Genomic DNA, 20497 nt, shown 5'->3' with positions numbered 1-20497 from the left:
CAGTCGGGTATACAAGGGTTGTTGCGTTCTGTATTAGTGGAAAACAACTGCTTGCATGTCTCCAAAAGTTATTGCCGCTTCCTCTGGAGATGGTCCGTCAACTCGACAATGCTGTTTGTCATGGAGTGGTGGCTTTACGAAATTACGGCATGAAACAGCGTGCTATTGCTCGGCAGTATGGCATCACTCAAGGTCAGGTGTCAAAGATCCTGAAACGAAATGCTCAGAGGGTGTCCCTACTCCAATACCGAGGCCAGGACGTCCCCGCAGAACCACAAGGAGGGATGATCGCCAGCTGCACCGGTTAGTCCGCAATGGCCGTACCAAGTCAGCTAATCGGCTTAAGGGCTGAGTGGCAGCAACTGACAAATGTGCCTGTATCCAGAAGGCTAGTCAACCAACGACTGGTTCAAGCAGGCTATTCGTGCCAGGCGTCCCCTGAGAAAGCCACGCCTGACCAGACAACACCGCCAGCGCCGATTGCAGTGGGCCAGAGAGCACCGTCAATGGCAGCCAGGACACTGGAATCACGTGATCTTCAGTGACGAGTTTAGATTTCTGGTCTGTCGTCAAGCTGGCCGCGTCCGAGTGCGCAGACAAGTGCATGAAGCCTACAACAAAGATTGTATAGTGCCAAGAGTCCAAGCTGGAGGTGGTGGGGTGACCGTTTGGGCTGCTTTTCATGCAGGGGGCAAAACTGACCTGCTTGTTCTGAATGGAAAACTGAACCAGTTCAAGTACAGGGCCATTCTGGAAGAAACATTGCTTCCATTTGCTCATGCAGCCTTTCGAGGAAACTGTCTTCCAAGACGACAATGCACGGCCTCATCCTGCTCGCATGATCCAACACTTTTTTGCTGACCGTGGTGTAGAGCATATGGAGTGGCCTGCCATGTCCCCGGATATGAATCCGACAGAGAACATGTGGGCAGAATTAACGCGTCAAATCGACCACTTGGACCAGCAGCCGACCTCTGTGCGTGAATTGCAGCAGGCTATTGTCACTGCATGGCAAGCGATTCCTGTCCAAACCTTGGCAAATCTCGTGAACAGCATGCCTCAACGTGTACGTGCTCTCCTGAATGCTCGTGTGGGTTACACGAAGTACTGAACTGTAATTTTACTGTCCGTAATCCCAGTCGTAATTTAAGTTTTGTTTTTTGTTTAAAAAACAATTTTGGCTAATGTGCAAAATAAAGAGATACTTCTGGGAAAACGTACAGAAGTTTAACACAGTACTGTCCATGAATTGAGTTCGATATCAGTTTACAACACTTTCAAGGATCAATTTATTTGTTTTGAAATGTCAAATGTGGTTTTTGTTTCTTTTAAAGGTCACATTAACAAAATCTAGAATAATTTCAACATAATTATAATGAACTTTTGGTTCTAAGACATCTTGAAAAGTAAGTTCACCCCCACAAAAAAAATATTCCATATTAATGCCAAGTCTGTATAGATATATATATATATATATATATGTATATATATATATATATATTATATATATATATAATATATATATATATATATATATATATATATATATATATACAGGGGGCTGCAAAAGTAGGTAGATCAACCATGTTGTTTTGTCTTTTTCACTCTAAAAATATGTTGATATATTTCAGCTAACTGTGGTCTCAAAATGCAGGAGATTGCACCATTTTGCTTCATTTTTTGGAAAATTTCCCGGGGGGGCATGCCCCCTGACCCCCCCTAGGGACGCGTGCAACGCCAGCCTACCGCTTTTCTTTCAAAAAAAGGTTGGCAGGTATACTAGTGAATGGGAAGAATACTGAGCCTATCCAAGATGGTGTCCCGAATGTGCCATTATGTTTTGTATGACAGAAATGGACATAACGAAAGATGTTGGATCACAAAAAAGCATTTGAACATATTCAGACTGAATGTTGATGATGAGGTCACAGCTGGGAAGTGCACATATGTTTACACACACATCTTCAGAACTACATGACGTCATACCTGAATAGAACGAAGATTTCCGAGCTTTTGCAAGATGTCCTGGGTACATCCTTGTAATATCTGAATGAAAGACAGACACATAATGTGGTCGATCAGACAAATTGATTGGACAAATTCATAGTGAAAGTTGACGATAACGTCACAGCGGTGAAGTGAAATGCAGTCAGGCCTCAACATTCGCAATCCAGCATTTATGAGTTTTGCGTTGTCGAAGTTCATAGCATGTAACCTGTCTCTACATTATTTATTCATGTATTCGCAGTTTAATTTAAAAAGAAAAGAAGAAAAAAAAGACATATATATATATATGTATGTACAGAGTGGTCAGAAACCCTGGGCACATTTGAAGAACGATACCTGCAACAAACAACTAAGTTTATTATTGTGCTTATTATTATTATTGTGGACCACCCTGCATATATATATATATATATATATATATATATATATATATGTATATAGTATATATATATATAATAATATATATATATATATATATATATATATATATATATTATATATGTATATATATATATATATATATATATATATATATATATATATATATATTATAGTTATATATATTAATATATATATATATATAGTATATATATATATATATATATATATATTTATATAGTAATATTATATATATATATATTATATATATATATATATTATACATATATATACAGGGGGCTGCAAAAGTAGGTATACAGTAAGGATTATACCAGTATTACCAGTATTATAATAGTGGTGCTAGGATTCATTTAACACTAGAATTCATTAAAATCATTATTACCATTTTTAATATTTTTATTATTGATATGTTTATTATTGATATGCTTGTATAATCAATAAAATACGTTTTGTGCGCACGTTTTGTTTTTCATTACTGTATACCTACTTTTGCAGCCCCCTGTATATATATACTGTATATATATATATATATATATATATATATATATATATATATATATATATATATATATATATATATGTATATATACACACACACACACACGTGAGACATGGACAGGGCAGTCATACGGCAAACATGGACAGCAGGTTCGTGAAAGACTAGGGCAAAAAAAAACCCACCAAAGTATACTGAAACGCAAAAGAAACTTACCACCTTTGAAACCTTTAAATATCAACAATAACACTGCGTGTAGTAAATGTGTGAACTTATTTGTGGACAATAGTGTCCTCACTGTCAGACAAAACGGTCACGGATGGTCACTTGAACCTTCAATGGTCACTTCATAGCACAGCTGTTGAACAGCCATTTTGACTGTCAGTGATTAGCCAAGGGGTACGGGATGATTTTAATGAGCTGCACGTGATGTCTTGATATTGGCTTTAAAAATTTCAATTGTTGATATATTGATATTCAATTGTTGATAGAATTTCAAAATTTCAATCAACATGCCATGATTGTCAAGGGATAAACGGCAGCGTGCCCTGGGCATGCTGCAAGGCGGACTGAGCTACCGTGAGGTGGCACGTCGCCTTGGCTGTTCACACCAGACGATATCGGCCCTGGTGGACAGAGACACCCTCCACAACTCTGCAGATGACAGACCTCGATCAGGGAGGCCAAGAGTCACCACTGCAAGGCAGGACAGGCAGATGGTCCGAAGTCACCTGCGGGATCGATTCCGTCCAGCATCCCGCACTGCGGCAGAAACTCCGGGGCATGCAAACCACGGATCTCCAATGATACTGCACGAAGACGACTGCATGACTATGGTCTGACTGCCAGAAGACCATACAGAGGCCCCGTGATGATGGCTGCCCATCGCCGCAACCGACAGAGATGGTGCCAGCAGCATCAGCGGTGGACCTTGGCGCAGTGGAACGAGGTCGCTTTCAGCGATGAGTCAAGGTTCTGTGTGGACAGTCCTGATGGGCATGAGCGTGTCTGGAGAAGAACTGGCGAGCGATATGCCGATTGTTGCGTGCGTCAAGCCAACAGGTGGGGTGGCCCAAGTGTGATGGTGTGGGCCGCCATATCAGGCCGGTACAGGACGCCACTGGTGGTTGTGGATGGGAATCTTAACACCCAGCGGTATGTGGATAACATCCTGCGACCTCATCTGCTGCCATTCCTGCTAGACCACCCAGAACTGAGCACCTTTCAGCATGACAACGCTCGTCCCCATGCTGCTTGCTTTACCACTGCATTTCTCCAAGGCGAGAACATCAACACCATGCAGTGGCCTGCGTTCTCCCCTGACCTGAATCCCATAGAGCACCTGTGGGATGAGCTTGGGAGACACGTAGTTGGCAGGGCCAGGACATGGGCAGAGCTGCTTCAGACATTGAGGACTGAGTGGGACAGAATCCAGCAGAAATCCATCCAAAGACTGGTAGGCAGTATACGCCGACGATGCACTGCCTCCGTCCAGGTAAGGAACATTGGATTAATGAAATGCGTTATCCCCATGACCCCATGCCTCAACAGAAAGTTTATTTCTCTCCTCGTTCATTCCCTGTAATTAGAGACGGGATCATTTGTAATCCCCAACCCCACTGGGAGCAGTGCTATCGGATAAGCAATAATTGCACAGACAAATGGGATATATATATATCCTGCCATATATATATCGATATATATATATCGAAAAATCCTGCCACCACACATGGGACTATTAACTAGAAGTAAAACAAACAAATAAAAATTAAACTATCAAAGAAACAAGCAAACAAGAAATATGTCGTGCAGGGCACGATACTTGCAAAATCCCTAAAACAAGTTGTTGGGCTATGTTGACCTCAAAAATAGTTGGTGGTTGGTTTCAGTAAGCTGATATGCAAATCCCATTCAGATTTCAAGTCAATCGGATAAAAATTGAGGATTTTAGAAATTTGGGAAAAGTGGTTGACCTTCGGCCGATGTTGACCTTTTGGCCTATTTTGATCTCAAAAATAGTTGGTGGTTGAATTCAGTGAGCGGATATGAAAATCGTATTCAAATTTAAAGTCAATCGGATGAAAATTGAGGATTTTAGAAACTCAAAATGGTTGTTGACCCTTGGCCTATGTTGACCTTTTGGTCTATGCTGATCTCAAAAATAGTTGGTGGTTGAATTCATTTTGCTGATATGTAAATCTTATTCAAATTTCAAGTCGATCAAATAAAAATTGAGGATTTTAGAAATATAAAAAAGTGGTTGACCTTTTGACCTCAAAAATAAATAGGATTTTGTCAGACCACGAACTATCCCATTTGGTGAAGTTTCGTTAAGATCGGTTTGAAATTGTGACCTGTCGGCAAGAATAAGTTAGCGGACAAACACACAAACCGGAGAGAAGGCGACAGAAGGCGCAATACAAGACCAACCAATATAGTTGAAAATTCTTCGATTTTCGCAAGTAAAAACTTGTCGAATGATCGTGTGATCCGCTTGAGGGGCGCCGACACCTTTTCGGAGTTACCAATTTGATTCCCATTCACCATCTTCACAACACGTGATCGACGTATCCTTCCCATTCCTCTCCACACTCCCAACCAATCGGATTGCACGACGTGCCACGTGGTGACGTCGACACGTCGCAAGAGCAGACACGAACTATGCAGACACGCCCAACACCCACCGCACAGGTACAGACAGGTGCAGGCCCAAAGTAAGTAGCCGTTGGTGGTGCGGTGTACAAGCGCCGGACCAAACGTACCCTCTGGGAACTTCCACCCCGATAGTGTTGGAAGAGTTTTGTGTTTGTGGAAAAGCGAAACGAACGTTGATCCTGGACGCGGTAGCCAGGAGACAATGCAATGGACGCCCACAACAATTAACCCACAACACCTGACTGAGCATGAAAGATCAATAAAGATCAACGCGGGAATTACGTGATCCACGGCGCCGTTTCACACTTACCTCCTTCAACACGGAGTGATGGCGATAAATGGGGTAAACCAGGGTAATAACGGCGAGGAAAAGGGGCACGCCATAAACAGGTCCACACTTCATCCTTCTCACGAACAAATGAAGGATCAACGTGTGCGTGTGGGGACATCGGGAGAACGTCACAATGGGGACAATGGGGACCCAGATCGGAACGGTTAAATTTTAAAATTAAACATAAAAAATACATTTCAACATTAACATAGTTAATATTCATATGACACGAAGACTTTTAATTCGAAACAATCATTTAAAATTATAAATGTTTAATTTTTTTATCATTATCCTTCAATCGAACGAATAAATCTTGATTTCCTCCCCATGACGTCATTCAGCTTTCGTTCACATGGTAACTGATTTAATGTGCCTCATTCGTTCCTGGGTCGAGATCAATGAACGAACAAGACCGAAGGACCAAGGATGAACATTGGAAACGCACAGAGCGTGATGTTTCCACTTGAACCGATCTCGGCTCCGCGCTTCAGCAAACTCGAGCTCTTCCATGAGCCTCGACTATGCGAACGAAACGTTAAACTTGCCGCCATCTTGGACGGGGCAAGGCTGTTCCGTTACCAAGTAGCTTGTTATCATTCGAGGCCAGGCTCTTCCGTTTCCAAGCAGCTTGTTACCGCTTTCATAGCAGGTCGTTCCGTATCAGCCGCTCTGGAAGCGGAACGAGCGATTCTTCATGTGTTTCGTCACGTGAACCAAAATGGCCGCTCCTTATTTTAATGGGGAAATGACCTCATTTCTTCACCTCAGTGCGATCGTTTTTCAATTGCAAAACTATCGTTGTAACTATAACAGTACAACACTTTTCATATTCACAATAATAGTTCCAGAAAAAATTGTGCGTCTTTGGGATTTAGGATCAGTGTTCGTGAACTCGGTCGATGTTCTTGAACTCGGTGGATGTTCTTGAACTCGGTGGATGTTCTTGAACTCGGTGGATGTTCGTGAACTCGGAGGCTGTCCGTGAACTCGGTGGATGTTCGTGAACTCGGTGGCTGTTCGTGAACTGTGGATGTTCGTGAACTCGGTGTATGTTGGTGAACTCGGTGTATGTTGGTGAACTCGGTGTATGTTGGTGAACTCGGTGTATGTTGGTGAACTCGGTGTATGTTGGTGAACTCGGTGTATGTTGGTGAACTCGGTGTATGTTGGTGAACTCGGTGTATGTTGGTGAACTCGGTGTATGTTGGTGAACTCGGTGTATGTTGGTGAACTCGGTGGATGTTGGTGAACTCGGTGGATGTTGGTGAACTCGGTGGATGTTCGTGAACTCGGTGGATGTTCGTTGTTGAACATCGTTCAACTTGAATGTTGAATTTTTTTTGTTTCAAAATGTTGAAATTTTGAATCTTTTGAAACTTTGAAATTTGAAAACAATGAATCTCAAATTCAAAATGTTGAAATTTTTTTTTTTTTTTATCGCTCGATAGTACCTAAGCCTTTATAGCTTTGTGAAGGGTAATATTATATGATCCTCGACCTTAGTGGGTGTAGGGAAACGTTTTAGGCCCCACAAAAAAAAAATTGATTTCTTCAAAATACCAGCTGCACCGGGCACCCATGCTAGTATTAAACAAGCAAGAATTAAAGACCTAAAATGTCATAAGCTCCCATAGTTTTAGTAATTTTCCTGTTTGGAGTTAAAGACCATCAGTCGGCTATCTTTGGTAGGATTACAAAACACAATCTTCTGCATATGTATACTCTCATGTATTGTCCATTGTGTCACGTTTGAACAAAATCGGTCCATGCATGTCAAGAAATGGTTGGGAACACTTTGCAACAGCCATGCAGCCAAAAACCTTCACACCCCCTTCCCTGCCACTGCTGGCACTGCAGTCGAGGCCCCAAATCCGAGCACTCCCTGCATCTGAGACTCTTGTCCCTTTACGGCCCAGTAGCTGAGACTGTTACAGTGTTACACCTACATGGTTCTGCATTTGAGCTTTGAAGGAAAACATATTTTGAGGGAGCACATTGCAAGACAGCATAAAGACTCTTTCAAGGGATAAGTAAACACATGGCATCTCAAGCAAAGAAAATTGTTCCAAAGCAAATATTCAATGATTTGAAATAAAGAAAAACATTTTGATTTCATTCATAGTTTTACAACATATTTCAGGGGTATAATTATTTTACTGCAAGGAGTTGATCTTCCAGTAAACACTCTCTAATGGAAACATCAAAATTGCCCTGAGCTCAACAGCTGCCCAACACAACATATGGAATTTAATATGATCCCCAACACAACATATGGGATTCAATATGACCCTGGGGTCTGGGCATCATTAAGTCAGTACTTTGAGCACAGTTTTAATCACACAAGGCAGCCAACTATTCTTTCCACTTCTCATCCTACTTCACTGGCGTTTTCACCAAGCTGATTTTGTGTGTAAACTTTCTTTTGCAGAATGTGTGCAAACTTTAAATGGTGAAGCTGAAGCTTTGGATGTAAAAGGTAAGAGGAAAAAGCAGCATATTGATTAGATTCTGCAAGTTGTCACTTTCTCAGTTCCAAAACAATTGTGGACAATGTGTATTTGGAGGGAAGTTCTTGGAAAGAAAAATAACTTTTGATAAATTAGTTTCTTTTTAAAAATAATCTACTGCAGAAGATGAGGCTAATTTGGCCTTGACAATTTTTTTTGATTGCAGAGTACTTGGAGGATGGATACTTGGGGAGGAACAAATGTAACAACCTTATCAGATAATGGTTTGAGGGAGGCATTGGACAACTTTGTACCTGTTGCTGCTTACCTTTGGTAGTGGGGGAAAACTTTGGGGAACACTGTGGAACCATTTAGAGTTTAGACAAATGTATATTAATGAAAGATTGTCATCATGGGTGTTACAAAAGAGAGATCATGTTGAAGAAATTTGTTGGAAAATTATATGAAGGAGTGTGCAGTTGGATGTATGAAGGAAGTACAGTGGATGTTGTATATCTCGACTTCCAGAAGGTATTTTAATAGGTATCACATGGAATGCTGTTATCGAAGGTGAGAGCTTGCTACTGATCAGCAATGGCACACATGGTGTGAGTTGGGTCAAGTTTGTGTTGATAGGTTTTGAATGTGAGGTGGTAACAGGAACGAAATCTGGATAATGTTGCTTATGGAGTGTGGTTCGTTGAGTATTTTGTTACTTCCTCCAAGTTTTCACTCTTGTCTGTCTGTGTCTGTGAGCTGGATATCTCCAGAGCAGGATTGGTGGTCAGCTGGCGTGTGTGAGAAGGACAAATTGATTTGATTTCGTGAAGATTCAGATACTGGAGTAAAAAAAAAAAGAAGTGATTCTTCACCATTGGGAGACGGGGCCAAAAACGATATAAAAATAATTTTAAAAAGATTGTTTTTAAGGCCATTTTCCCTGCTAGAGCGGGGGTTAGCCTTGCGGGCCCCATGACGATCATGGTTCCCTGTTTGAGGCAATGTTTTTATGGCCGGATGCCCTTCCTGACGCCAACCCTTAGTCACCTCTTACGATGCGCAGGGATATGGTGTACCTATTCTAAACCGGGGTACACTCCAGGATCATTCATCCCAGCAAGCTGGTACTCAATTTGCCGACCTCGGAAGGATGACAGGCCGAATCAACCCCCCTGGCGTTAATTCAGCGATCGACCGGGATTCGAACCCAGGATCCTAGGATCCCAAGCCGACACCCTAACCGCTAAGCCAACACCAGGGCCAAAAACGATATATCGCATGATATTTCAAAACGTTACGAACGGATTCAGATGAAACTTGGTGGATTAGTTATGTACGTGACAAGAAGAAGCTGATTAGATTTTGGTTCAGGTCCAGATCCAGATCCGGCCTATCAGTGGACACAAAACATAAACTGTTCAGTCTGACGGAGGTAGGCTCTGTACCGAGTGCTGTTCAAGTTGTTGCGAAGTGATGGTGGTGATGTAACTACCTCCGCTACCGAAGGTGGATTGAGGTTATGTTTTCACCCCTGTCTGTCTGTTTGTTACTTGTCAAAAAAAAAAAAATGATGTGTTTCAAGGTGGAGGTGGTATGCTTGAAAAGATGTTGTTATAGTAAACTGCTTGTGGGATTGTTTTGTGTTTGAAACGGGGTGGTTGATTGGACAAGTGGTTACTTGGGTGTTCTGGTACCTTTTGTATTATTTGAAGTTTTAACGCATTTTGTTTTGGATTTGGTGGGTGCCCAACTCGGGCTAGTTGGCCTTCAGGTAAACTTCTTTAAGTTTGTAAATTGTGGTTCGGGATTCTTTTTGTTGACCAAACTTGGTATTGGTTCATGTGTTTAGTAGGCCTAAGTTGAGATTTTGGGTGGACTTCAGCTATAGTTTGTTCGACTTGTTTTTGTGAAGGTCAGGTGAGGGTCGAGTGTGTTACCAAGTATTTTGGGGTTTTTGTTTCAGGAGAGTTGTTTGTTGTACGTTGTGATTGTCAGGTGACAGTTGGATTCGTGGTTTCCCAGGGTTAGGAGAGTGATCCTTGATTTAGTTGACCAGATGTTAATCTGCTAAGTGTGGGCCAGTGGTGGAATTGAGTTGTGTATTGTTGGAGTAAACGAGTGGTTGTATTTATGGTGTGTTCTGGTGCAACTATGGAAAGGTCATTTGCGGAAGTAAGGATTGTCACATGAGGAGAAGGTTCTGGAATGTTATGTAGAAAGAGGTTGAAAAGTGCTGGGAAAGGATGACTCCCTGTGGGACACTTTTTGGGAGTTTTTTTTAAATACATAAACTATTCAGCCTTTGATGTTCAGATGATAAGGTGTTGTTGATTGTAACTTGTCTGCCAGTTTTAGAATGTGAATGATTGTGACCTCTTTCCATATGACTGGGCTACCATTGTGAAGCCATGAATCGTTGAATATGTTTGTTCGTGCTTGGACTCCATGTATACCGAGATGTTTCCATGTGTGTTGGATTTGAGATCTGAGCCTGATGCAGATAAGTTTTTAAGTTTTGTAATGGTTCCTGATATTTGCTTTGAAGTAAACAGAAGAACTTCGTCTGTGTTTACATTAATTTTGCATGCTTGTTTGATTACCTCCGCCAACGGAAGTGGGCGAAGGTTATGTTTTCACCCATGTTTGTCTGTCTGTGAGCAGGATCTCTCAAAAAGTTATGGATCGATTTCGACAAAATTTGGTGGAGAGGTTGGGTTTGTGACGAGGACAAATTGATGAGATTTTGGTGAAGATCTGGATATCAGAATCGTTTTAAGTGATTCTTCAGCATTGAGAGACAGAGGCAAAAATGATATACAGCACGATATCTCAAAAAGTTGTGGACAAGTTGTGGCAAAACTTGGTGGGTGAGTTGGTTAAGTGACCCGAACAAGCCTATTGGTTGGGTAGTCGGCGACTAAACTGACTCCCCTCACTGGCTTGCCATTGGGGAGGGTGACTGCATGACACACTGCAGAACAACCTAAAACTACCTGTTAAAGGGCGGATGAGCTCCCTTTGGGAGCCAACGGCCATCCAGTCAGGAGATGGTGTCTCCGAAAAACACACATCCGATTGGACCGATTTTTTTAGGTCGTAGGTTGTAGACAGCAACCCCTCAGGGTGGTACTACCGCTCTGACTTTAAAGTTGAGCGATAAAGTGGTGCCCGAAACCGTGTCAGGAATGGTGGTCTTACTTTTTTGTCTCACTAAAACTACACTTTTCTTACTCATTTTCACTCCTCACCTTTAAACACTCTCTCCTTTACTTCTCTTTCCTCTCATTTCCTCAGATGTCCAATTAAATATGAAAAAGTCCAAAAATTAATTGTCCCTAGTTCCCGGCATTGAGGGGGGTGGGGGTGGGAGTGGATGAGGGAGTGGAGGCGGGGGGTGGGGGGGGGGGGGGTGGGAGGGGATGAGGGAGTGGATGAGGGAGTGGAGGCGGGGGGTGGGGGGGGGGGTGGCATGAAGAATCTTCAGTGAACTGCCTGTTGAACCAACGTGACTCTTTTTCAATTCATTTCACCAACATTCGTGGTCTTTCTTCGAATCTTTCCTCTGTTGAACATAATCGAGCAAGTACAGCTCCTAATATATTGCTTCTCTCAGCGACCCAATTGTCACGTGATGTTCTTGTTAATTCCTTTAACATTTCAAACTGCAACCTTCACTCACGATTCCACTTCAAAGGAGGTGAGTGTATCTTGCGGTCCCCATGACAATCTTCTCCATTTTGCACCTTTTTCTGCATCTCTCCTTGTTAACCCCCTTGCCCGCATTTCTTCTTCCACCATCTTTAGCCAAGTCTTTCTCGGTCTTCCGCGTCCTCTACTTCCTTCTACATTCATTTCCATCACTCTTCTCAACCAGTCACTTTCATCCTTCCTCAACACATGACCAAACCATCTCAACCTGTTCATCTTCACAGCATCAATCACAGGCTCTATTCCCATCATTTTTCGAAATTCATCATTTGTCTTCCTCTCTCTCAACGATACTCCGCACATCCACCGAACCATTCGCATTTCCACCCTTTCCAGCCTTCGTTGCTGCTCTACGTTCATTACCCATGTCTCACTCCCATAAATCATAACACTTCTCACACATGCAGCATACACCTTTCCCTTCAGCTTCAACGACACTCCCCTCCTCATCAGCAAGCCACTCAGTTCCCGAAACTTCTTCCATGCACATCTCACTCTTGTAACCGTTGCAGAGTCTGATCCACCTTCTCCATTCAGCATGTCTCCGAGGTAGCAAAATGTTTTCACACCTTCCAGCTTCACGCCGTCTCCAAGATCCAACTCAACATTTCCTCCATCTGCAGCTCCCTCTGTGCACACCTTACATTTGAATGTAGTTGCCACACTGGTTAATGACCCTCTCAGACCACTACATTTTTTATGAACCCACTCAGCGCACATTGTACATTGAATGGAGTTCACTCCGACACGCTTCCTGCACACAGCACATGGCCACTTCCCAGGTCTTTCCACCTCACCACATGCTTTACCACTTGCCATCACCTTCGTCTTTCCTATATTCACCTTCAGACCTTTTGTCTCCATACATTCCTTCCACTTGTTCATCTTTTCCTTCAGTCCATCCATACTTTCCACAATCGACACCAGATCATCTGCATGCAACAACTCCCCCGGTAAACCCTCCTTTACGTTCTGAGCTAGCACCTCCATCACAGCTACAAATAGTAGTGGACTTGGTACCGACCCCTGATGCACTCCCACCTTCACCTCAAACTCACCACTGTTCCCGTCCAACGGCGTCGCCTCATCAACGCCGAGACCTTCAGCTCCCTGGTATGCACATTGAGCAGCTCCGCTCCAACCGAGTTGGCATGCGCCCTCCCGGCGGCGAACGCGTTTGCTCGCCTGCTCATGGAGTTCCCGGCCCTCACGCGGCCGACGTTTTCGGCCGTCGCGGTACGACATGGGATCGAGCACCACATACCAACCACGGGCCCGCCGGTCTACGCCAGAGCCCACCGCCTCGACCCAGCCAAGCTCGCCGTGGCCAAAGCCGAGTTCGACGCTTTGGAACACCTCGGCATCGTGCGGCGCTCTGATAGCGCGTGGGCTTCGCCACGACACATCGTCCCAAAACCAGGGGGCGGCTGGCACCCATGTGGCGACTACCGCCGCCTTAACGATGCTACCACCCCCGACAGGTATCCGATCCCGCACATCCAAGACTTCTCCGCCCGTCTGGCAGGACGGGTCATTTTTTCAAAAATCGATCTAATACGGGGATATCACCAGGTACCTGTCAGGGCGGCCGACGTCCCTAAAACGGCCGTCATCACGCCGTTTGGCTTGTTCGAATTCCTGCGGATGCCGTTTGGCCTCAAGAACGCGGCTCAGGCGTTCCAGCGCTTGATGGACGGCGTGCTGCGTGACCTGCCGTTCCTCTTTGTTTACCTGGACGACATCCTCATCGCCAGCACGTCCCGGGCTGAGCACCTCCTCCACCTCCGAACACTGTTCCGGCGCCTCAGCGAGCACGGCCTCATCGTCAACCCGGCCAAATGCCACTTCGGCACGACGGCCGTTGATTTTTTGGGCCACCACATCACCAAGAACGGGGCCGTGCCGCTGCCAACCAAGGTCAAGGCCATCACCACGTTTCCGCGTCCCCGCTCCATAAAGGCCCTGCAGGAATTCCTGGGAATGGTGAATTTCTATCACCGCTTCATGCCCCGCGCTGCTCAACTCATTCGGCCCCTCTACGAAGCCCTCCGGGGCAAGCCGGCCAAGCACGACGTCGTCTGGTCCGCAGCAATGGACGCGGCCTTCAACAGCTCAAAGCGGGCCCTCGCCGATGCAACACTGCTTGCTCACCCGGTGCTCAACGCTCCCATCGGCCTCACCACGGATGCCTCCGACTACGCGGTGGGCGCCGTACATGAGCAATGGGTGAACGGGGTTTGGCAGCCACTCGCTTTTTTCAGCCGGCAGCTCCGGCCGAACGAGCTCAAATATAGCATGTTTGACCGTGAGCTCCTTGGTCTACACCTGGCCGTTCGCCATTTCCGCCACCTCCTGGAGGGCCGACCCTTCACGGCGTTCGTCGACCACAAGCCGTTGGTTTACGCAATGGCCAAGGTCACGGAGCCGTGGTCGGCCCGCCAACAGCGCCACCTCTCCGCCGTGTCGGAGTTTACCACGGACATCCGGAACGTCGCCGGCAAAGACAACGCCGTGGCCGACTGTCTTTCTCGGGCCAGCGCGAACGCGGTCCACCTTGACGTGGACTTCGCGCTTATGGCGGCGGACCAAACCACCGACACCACGGTGCAAGCCCACCGGGCGGCGGACACGGGCCTCCTCCTGGCCGACATCCCCTTCGCCGACACTGTCCTGCTCTGCGACGTCTCCCAAGGCCAGCCTCGCCCCATCGTGCCCGTTACCTGGCAACGCCGCATCTTCGCCTCCCTCCACGGCCTTTCCCACCCGGGCCGGAAAGCTTCCCAGAAGCTGGTGTCAGCGCGATTCGTCTGGCACGGCCTTCGACGGGACGTCCGCGATTGGACCAGCATCTGCACAGCCTGCCAACAGGCCAAGGTCAACCGACACACCCAGGCCCCGCTGGCACCTTTCACCGTGCCCGAACGACGTTTCGACCACGTCAACGTGGACCTGGTGGGCCCCCTCCCCCCATCACGGGGGTTCACACACCTGCTCACCATGGTGGACAGGACCACCAGGTGGCCGGAGGCCGTTCCCCTCGTCTCCACCACCACTGCCGGTGTGGCGCAGGCTTTCATCGTCACCTGGGTCGCCCGCTTCGGCGCACCGGCGGACATTCTCGTCGGACCGCGGACCCGCAGTTCACCTCCGAGCTGTGGGGCGCGGTCGCCCGCAACCTGGGGGTCAAGCTTCACCGTACTACAGCCTACCACCCCCAAGCCAACGGGTTGTGCGAGCGATTCCACTGCTCCATGAAGGCCGCGCTCATGGCCGGCCTTCAGGATGGCGGTTGGGCCGACCGGCTGCCGTGGGTCCTTTTGGGCCTCCGCACGGCCCCCAAGGAGGACCTCCGGGCATCCACCGCCGAGCTTGTCTACGGCCAGGCGCTACGTGTCCCGGGCGAATTCGTGCCCGACGCTACCAGTCCCTGGTCCGCAGCTCACCAGCGCTCGGACCTCCAGGAGGCCGCCCGACAGTTTACCCCCGTGCCAACGTCCCACCACGGTGACCCCCAGTCCTACGTCCCCCCAGCGCTTCGCACAGCGGAGTACGTTTTTGTGCGTCATGACGCACATCGGGGGCCACTCCGGCCGCCGTACGACGGACCCTTCCGGGTCCTGCGACGGGATGACAAGTCGTTCGTCATCGACATCGGCGGCAGGTCGGACCGGATTGTGGTTGACCGCCTCAAGCCGGCGCACATGGACATTGACCAACCGCCACGGTTGGCCCTTCCGCCGTGGCGAGGCCGCCCCCCGTCCACGGTGCCCCCACTCGACCGCCCACCACCACACCGCACCCCCCCCCCCCCCCCCCACGACCCGCCAGGGGTCGCTTCGGCCGGGTCATCAGGACCCCCCTTAAATTGACCCTGCCGGTGCAAGTCGATTCTGGGGGGACGTGTGTAGCGGCTACCGCTGGGTTTACACAATCGCCTTGCACCTACCAAGGACGCGGAGCGATCACCATGCCGGGCTCGTCCAGGACGCCCGGGCAAGCCCGCTCTCAACTTGCCAGGCCTTGGCCGGAACGCCCGGGCATGCCCGGGCACGCCCGGCCATGCCCGCTCTCGACTTGCCATGCCGCGTCCAGGACGCCCGGGCATGCCCGGGCATGCCCGCCCTCAACTTGCCAGGCCGCCCGGCCACGCCCCCTCTCGCCTTTCCCGGGCAAACGCTCCGGGATAATGTGTATATATATTGCTGCCCGATAAACGGGCTTTTCAGAGTACCCGAGTTGTTTTGTGACAATAAAGAAACTCGGACGAATTCCAGCTTTTTGTCGCGTCCATTCTTCCGATTGACGTGGGAGCACGGCTCCTACAACCTCATGTTACATGAGCATTATATATAGCGCATATTGAGCGTACATCGAAAATCGTTCAACGGAGGATATTGAAACTTTACCATATGGTACATGACCATTTTATATAGCATATATTGAGTGTATATAAAAAACATTCAACGGAGGAAATTGAAACTTTACACATATTTCATGACCATTATATATAGCGCATATTGAGCGTACATCGAAAATCGTTCAATGGAGGATATTGAAACTTTACCACATGGTACATGACCATTTTATATAGCGCATATTGAGGGTATATAAAAAACATTCAACGGAGGAAATGGAAACTTTACACATATTTCATGACCATTATATATAGCGCATATTGAGCGTACATCGAAAATCGTTCAACGGAGGATATTGAAACTTCATCACATGGTACATGACCATTTTATATAGCATATATTGAGTGTATATAAAAACCATTCAACGGAGGAAATTGAAACTTTACACATATTTCATGACCATTATATATAGCGCATATTGAGCGTACATCGAAAATCGTTCAATGGAGGATATTGAAACTTTACCACATGGTACATGACCATTTGATATGCCGTGTAGTACATTGAGCATACATCATAAACTGTGTGAAATTAGAATCATTGTAATCACCTTAGCCTTTATTGTTCTCGGCTGGTGAAAAAAAGTGAATCTTATTATAATAGAGCAAACGTATATGGTGATGTTTGCTTGTATGTTTGTTTATTTTTGACCGAAACGTCTTCTTCTTCTTCAAATAGATTTAACACCCAAAAGACAGTCCGTGAACTGAACTCTTAATTACGTACTGTTGGAATATACCTTTTGACCCTTTAGACTGCTGAGACCCCTCAGACCTTTGACGACCCGTTAAGACCATCAAGACCCCTGAAGACCAAAAATAGCCTTAAAGACTGCAAAGACCCAAAATACCATGAAGACTTAAAAGACCCTTAAAGACCCTGAATACCCAAAATACCCTTAAAGACCAGAAGGACCCAAAAGACCATGAATACCTGCTTCCGGACTTCCGCTTCCGGTCGCTCGAGCGAGGAAGCGTACTTCCGAGTCCTCCACGCCATCAAAGTTTAAGTATTTTCCTATTCGTGTCGTTGTCAAATTTCCACTGGTTATTTTACTGTGTACTGTATGTGTTGGTGTGTTTCTAGTTACTTTTGGTTTTGTAAGTCGTGCAAACCTGTGTGTAATTAATCGTTTTTTGTGTTGTACCTGGTGCGCGGCCTGGTTCCTCTAGGCTCTCTCCCCCCCCCCCCCCCCCCCCCGCCGACTTCCCACGAACATCTTAACCGTTGTCTCACGTTTTATATACCAAAAAAAATACTTTATTGTTTACTTCTGTCCTCGCTTGTTGTCTCGCCCCGCCTCCTTTATCTCCTATTTCTTAAACATCACCAGCCGATACTCTCCTTTCCAACTCTAGTTTCCACCATACTCATTCAACCCTTTCTCAAATCCACGCCCTAACTTCAGCCCCACTCACAATCTTACTACGACTCTCCGAAAAGACCGATTGGACAACCCTCCCATATACTTTCTCAACAATCCTCTCCAAGAAGTTTTGTCACTCAGGCTTTTGGGTCTCACTATCTGCCATGATCTTTCCTGAGAAAACACATTTCCAAGCTGGCCTCCAAAGCCAGTCGCCGACTGGGCATCCTCCATCATGCGAAGTCCTTCCTTGGAACACCTGAGCTCCTCACCATATACAAGGCTTTCATCCGCAGCTCAATCGAATACTGCTCTCCCCTCTGGGCTGGTGCTCCTGCTTCACACCCAGCTTGGCTTCATGCTGTTGAAACCAAAGCTTTCAGAATCATTGGAATACCCCGCGATGAAGCCGATTACGAGGGCCTTTCACGCACTCACCGCAGGCAGGTAGGTGGTCTTTCTGCTTCTACGGACTCCTCTCCGGCATAGCTCCCCCAGATCTATCTGTGCTCTGTCCCCCAAATATTGCCTACTGATCGCACAAGGTCTGCCAGCAACCCTCTTCTGGTGAAATTGCCAAAATCGAGTCTCTGCTCACCTTCACTCTTTCATTCATCTTTACTACCACCTCTGAAACAAACTCCCTCACTCTCTTCAATCCCACTCCTCCTTCCAGGTCTTTAAAACAGCTGTTTACCACCATCTCTTGTCTTCCCCCATCCAAAACCTTGATCTTTTCTACCCCAGGTAATTCACCCCAGATCCACTTTTTTGAAATACCAACTTCTTTCCTGGAAGTTCTAGCAGTGTCCATGTGTTTTTATACCTCTCCCACCCCCCCTCCCCCGCCTTCCCATGCAATCCTCCCCCCAAGACCTCCCCCCCCCCCCCCAGATCTCCCGATGTCCCTGTTCTCTGCTGTTGTACTTGTGTGCTCCCCTCTCTCTCTCTCCCCATCTTGTCTCCCGCTCCTTTTATTGTATGTTTTGTGTGTCCATTTTTGTTTTTGTGATTAATGAAAGCTCTTACACGAGCCTCAATAACCACCTTTAGAGCCTCAATCTTGTACACAAAAAAAAAACCAGGGAAATCTTAGGATATGCAAAAAAGAAGAATGGATCAAGATCACGTTTCTGAATGCGCCGTTGATCACGTTTCTGAGTTAACTGTGATGCGTTCAGGATGAAGAAGAAGCACCACTACCAAGTTCGTACACTTCTGGAATTGTTTGATTTATTTGCGTTCAAATGTTTGCGAATTGTTTTGTATTTATGTGAATGTGTACTTGTATATAATTATATAATTATAACTGTCATTAATCGAAAAGGTTTAGGCACAGAGCGATTTCTAAAAAATCCCCAAAAAATGAACTTTTTTTTCTTTGGCGGCGCTATTGCCCCTTTCCGATCCCATGACGCATTGCGTTTCCGATTCGCGATAAGGTCTATGCGCTATCACCGACACTTTTCCACCTTTTCCATACCTTTTAATCAGATTTACCTTATCGTCCATCGTAACCACATTACGCTTGGAAACACTGGCATTATCCTTCTTCGGACCCATGGCTAACACAGACATAGTAAAGGAATACTGTACGTCGCCTCTGTTTTGAATGAGAATCAGCGGTTGCGCGTATGTACAGTATACTGTACGTACATATTTTATATATTTTAATGTGCTTTTTATTGTATTTTAAATTGTTTTTTAGCTTCTTTTATTGTTAATTTATGTACTATTTTATTTATTTTAAATATATTTTAAAGGAAAACAAATGTTTTCACGTCCGTAGAAGTGACGTAATGTCGCACATAATGATGTTCGCTGCCCGGTCATGAAAGAAATTATGATTCTCTTGCCAAAGTGACATGAAGATCAGGCAGTAAACCGCCCAACTGAGTTTCTCAACAGTCGGGCTGTGGCCTCAAGTGGAATTGCAGCCACATTTCTTGAAGGAGGAAGGACAGCTCTGGCTGTGGCCTCAAGTGGAATTGCAGCTACACTTCTTGAAGGAGGAAGGACGGCACACTCAACTTTCAAACTGCCTTTGGATTTGACCAAGCAAGACACCCCAACCTGCAACATTAACAAGAATTCAGCAAACGCCAAGATCCTTCAACAGTGCAAAATCATCATCTGGGATGAGGCTACTATGAACCACAAGCAGGCATTCGAAGCAGTGAACAGAACACTCCAAGATATTCGCAACAACAAGAAATCATGGGTGGTGTGACAACTGTTCTGGCTGGAGACTTTCGTCAGACTCTCCCAGCCATCCAACGGGGCACAAGAGCAGATCAAGTCAAGGCCTGTATCAAGTCTTCTTATCTCCTCTGGCCACATGTGCAAAGACTTACCCTGAATACCAACATGAGAGTCCACCTTCTTGGTGACAACACTGCAGGGGCGTTCTCAAGCAAGCTTTTGAAAGTTGGCAATGGCCTATACCCTCAAGATGCATCAGAACGAATAATTCTACCATTTGGACAGTTTGTTGAAACAAAAGATGACTTGATCAAAAAGGTCTTTCCCAATATGGAGACCCAGTTCCAGGACTCATCATGGCTTGCCGAAAGAGCCATTTTGGCCCCCAAGAACAATGCTGTTCAAGAGATCAACAATTTGCTCCTCCACCAACTTCCCGGTCATGAAAGAAATTATGATTCTCTTGACAAA

At 46.1% G+C, this 20497-nt stretch overlaps 1 protein-coding gene across 1 annotated transcript in view; it reads right to left on the bottom strand.

Annotated features, from left to right (window-relative positions):
• The window catches only part of LOC137414448 (uncharacterized), a 368155-nt gene that overhangs the window by 297988 nt on the left and 49670 nt on the right, over positions 1 to 20497 (bottom strand). The window contains exon 5 of the mRNA XM_078770989.1: positions 1987 to 2046. Within this exon, the coding sequence (XP_078627115.1) occupies positions 1987 to 2046 (60 nt within the window). The remainder of the gene's footprint in view (positions 1 to 1986; positions 2047 to 20497) is intronic.

This window comes from Myxine glutinosa, chromosome 1 (genome assembly GCF_964187855.1).
Source record: "Myxine glutinosa chromosome 1, kmMyxGlut1.1, whole genome shotgun sequence".
NCBI classification, from domain to species: Eukaryota; Metazoa; Chordata; class Myxini; order Myxiniformes; family Myxinidae; genus Myxine; species Myxine glutinosa.
Note: the sequence above shows the minus strand (reverse complement) of the source record. Positions and strands in the feature narration are given on the sequence as shown.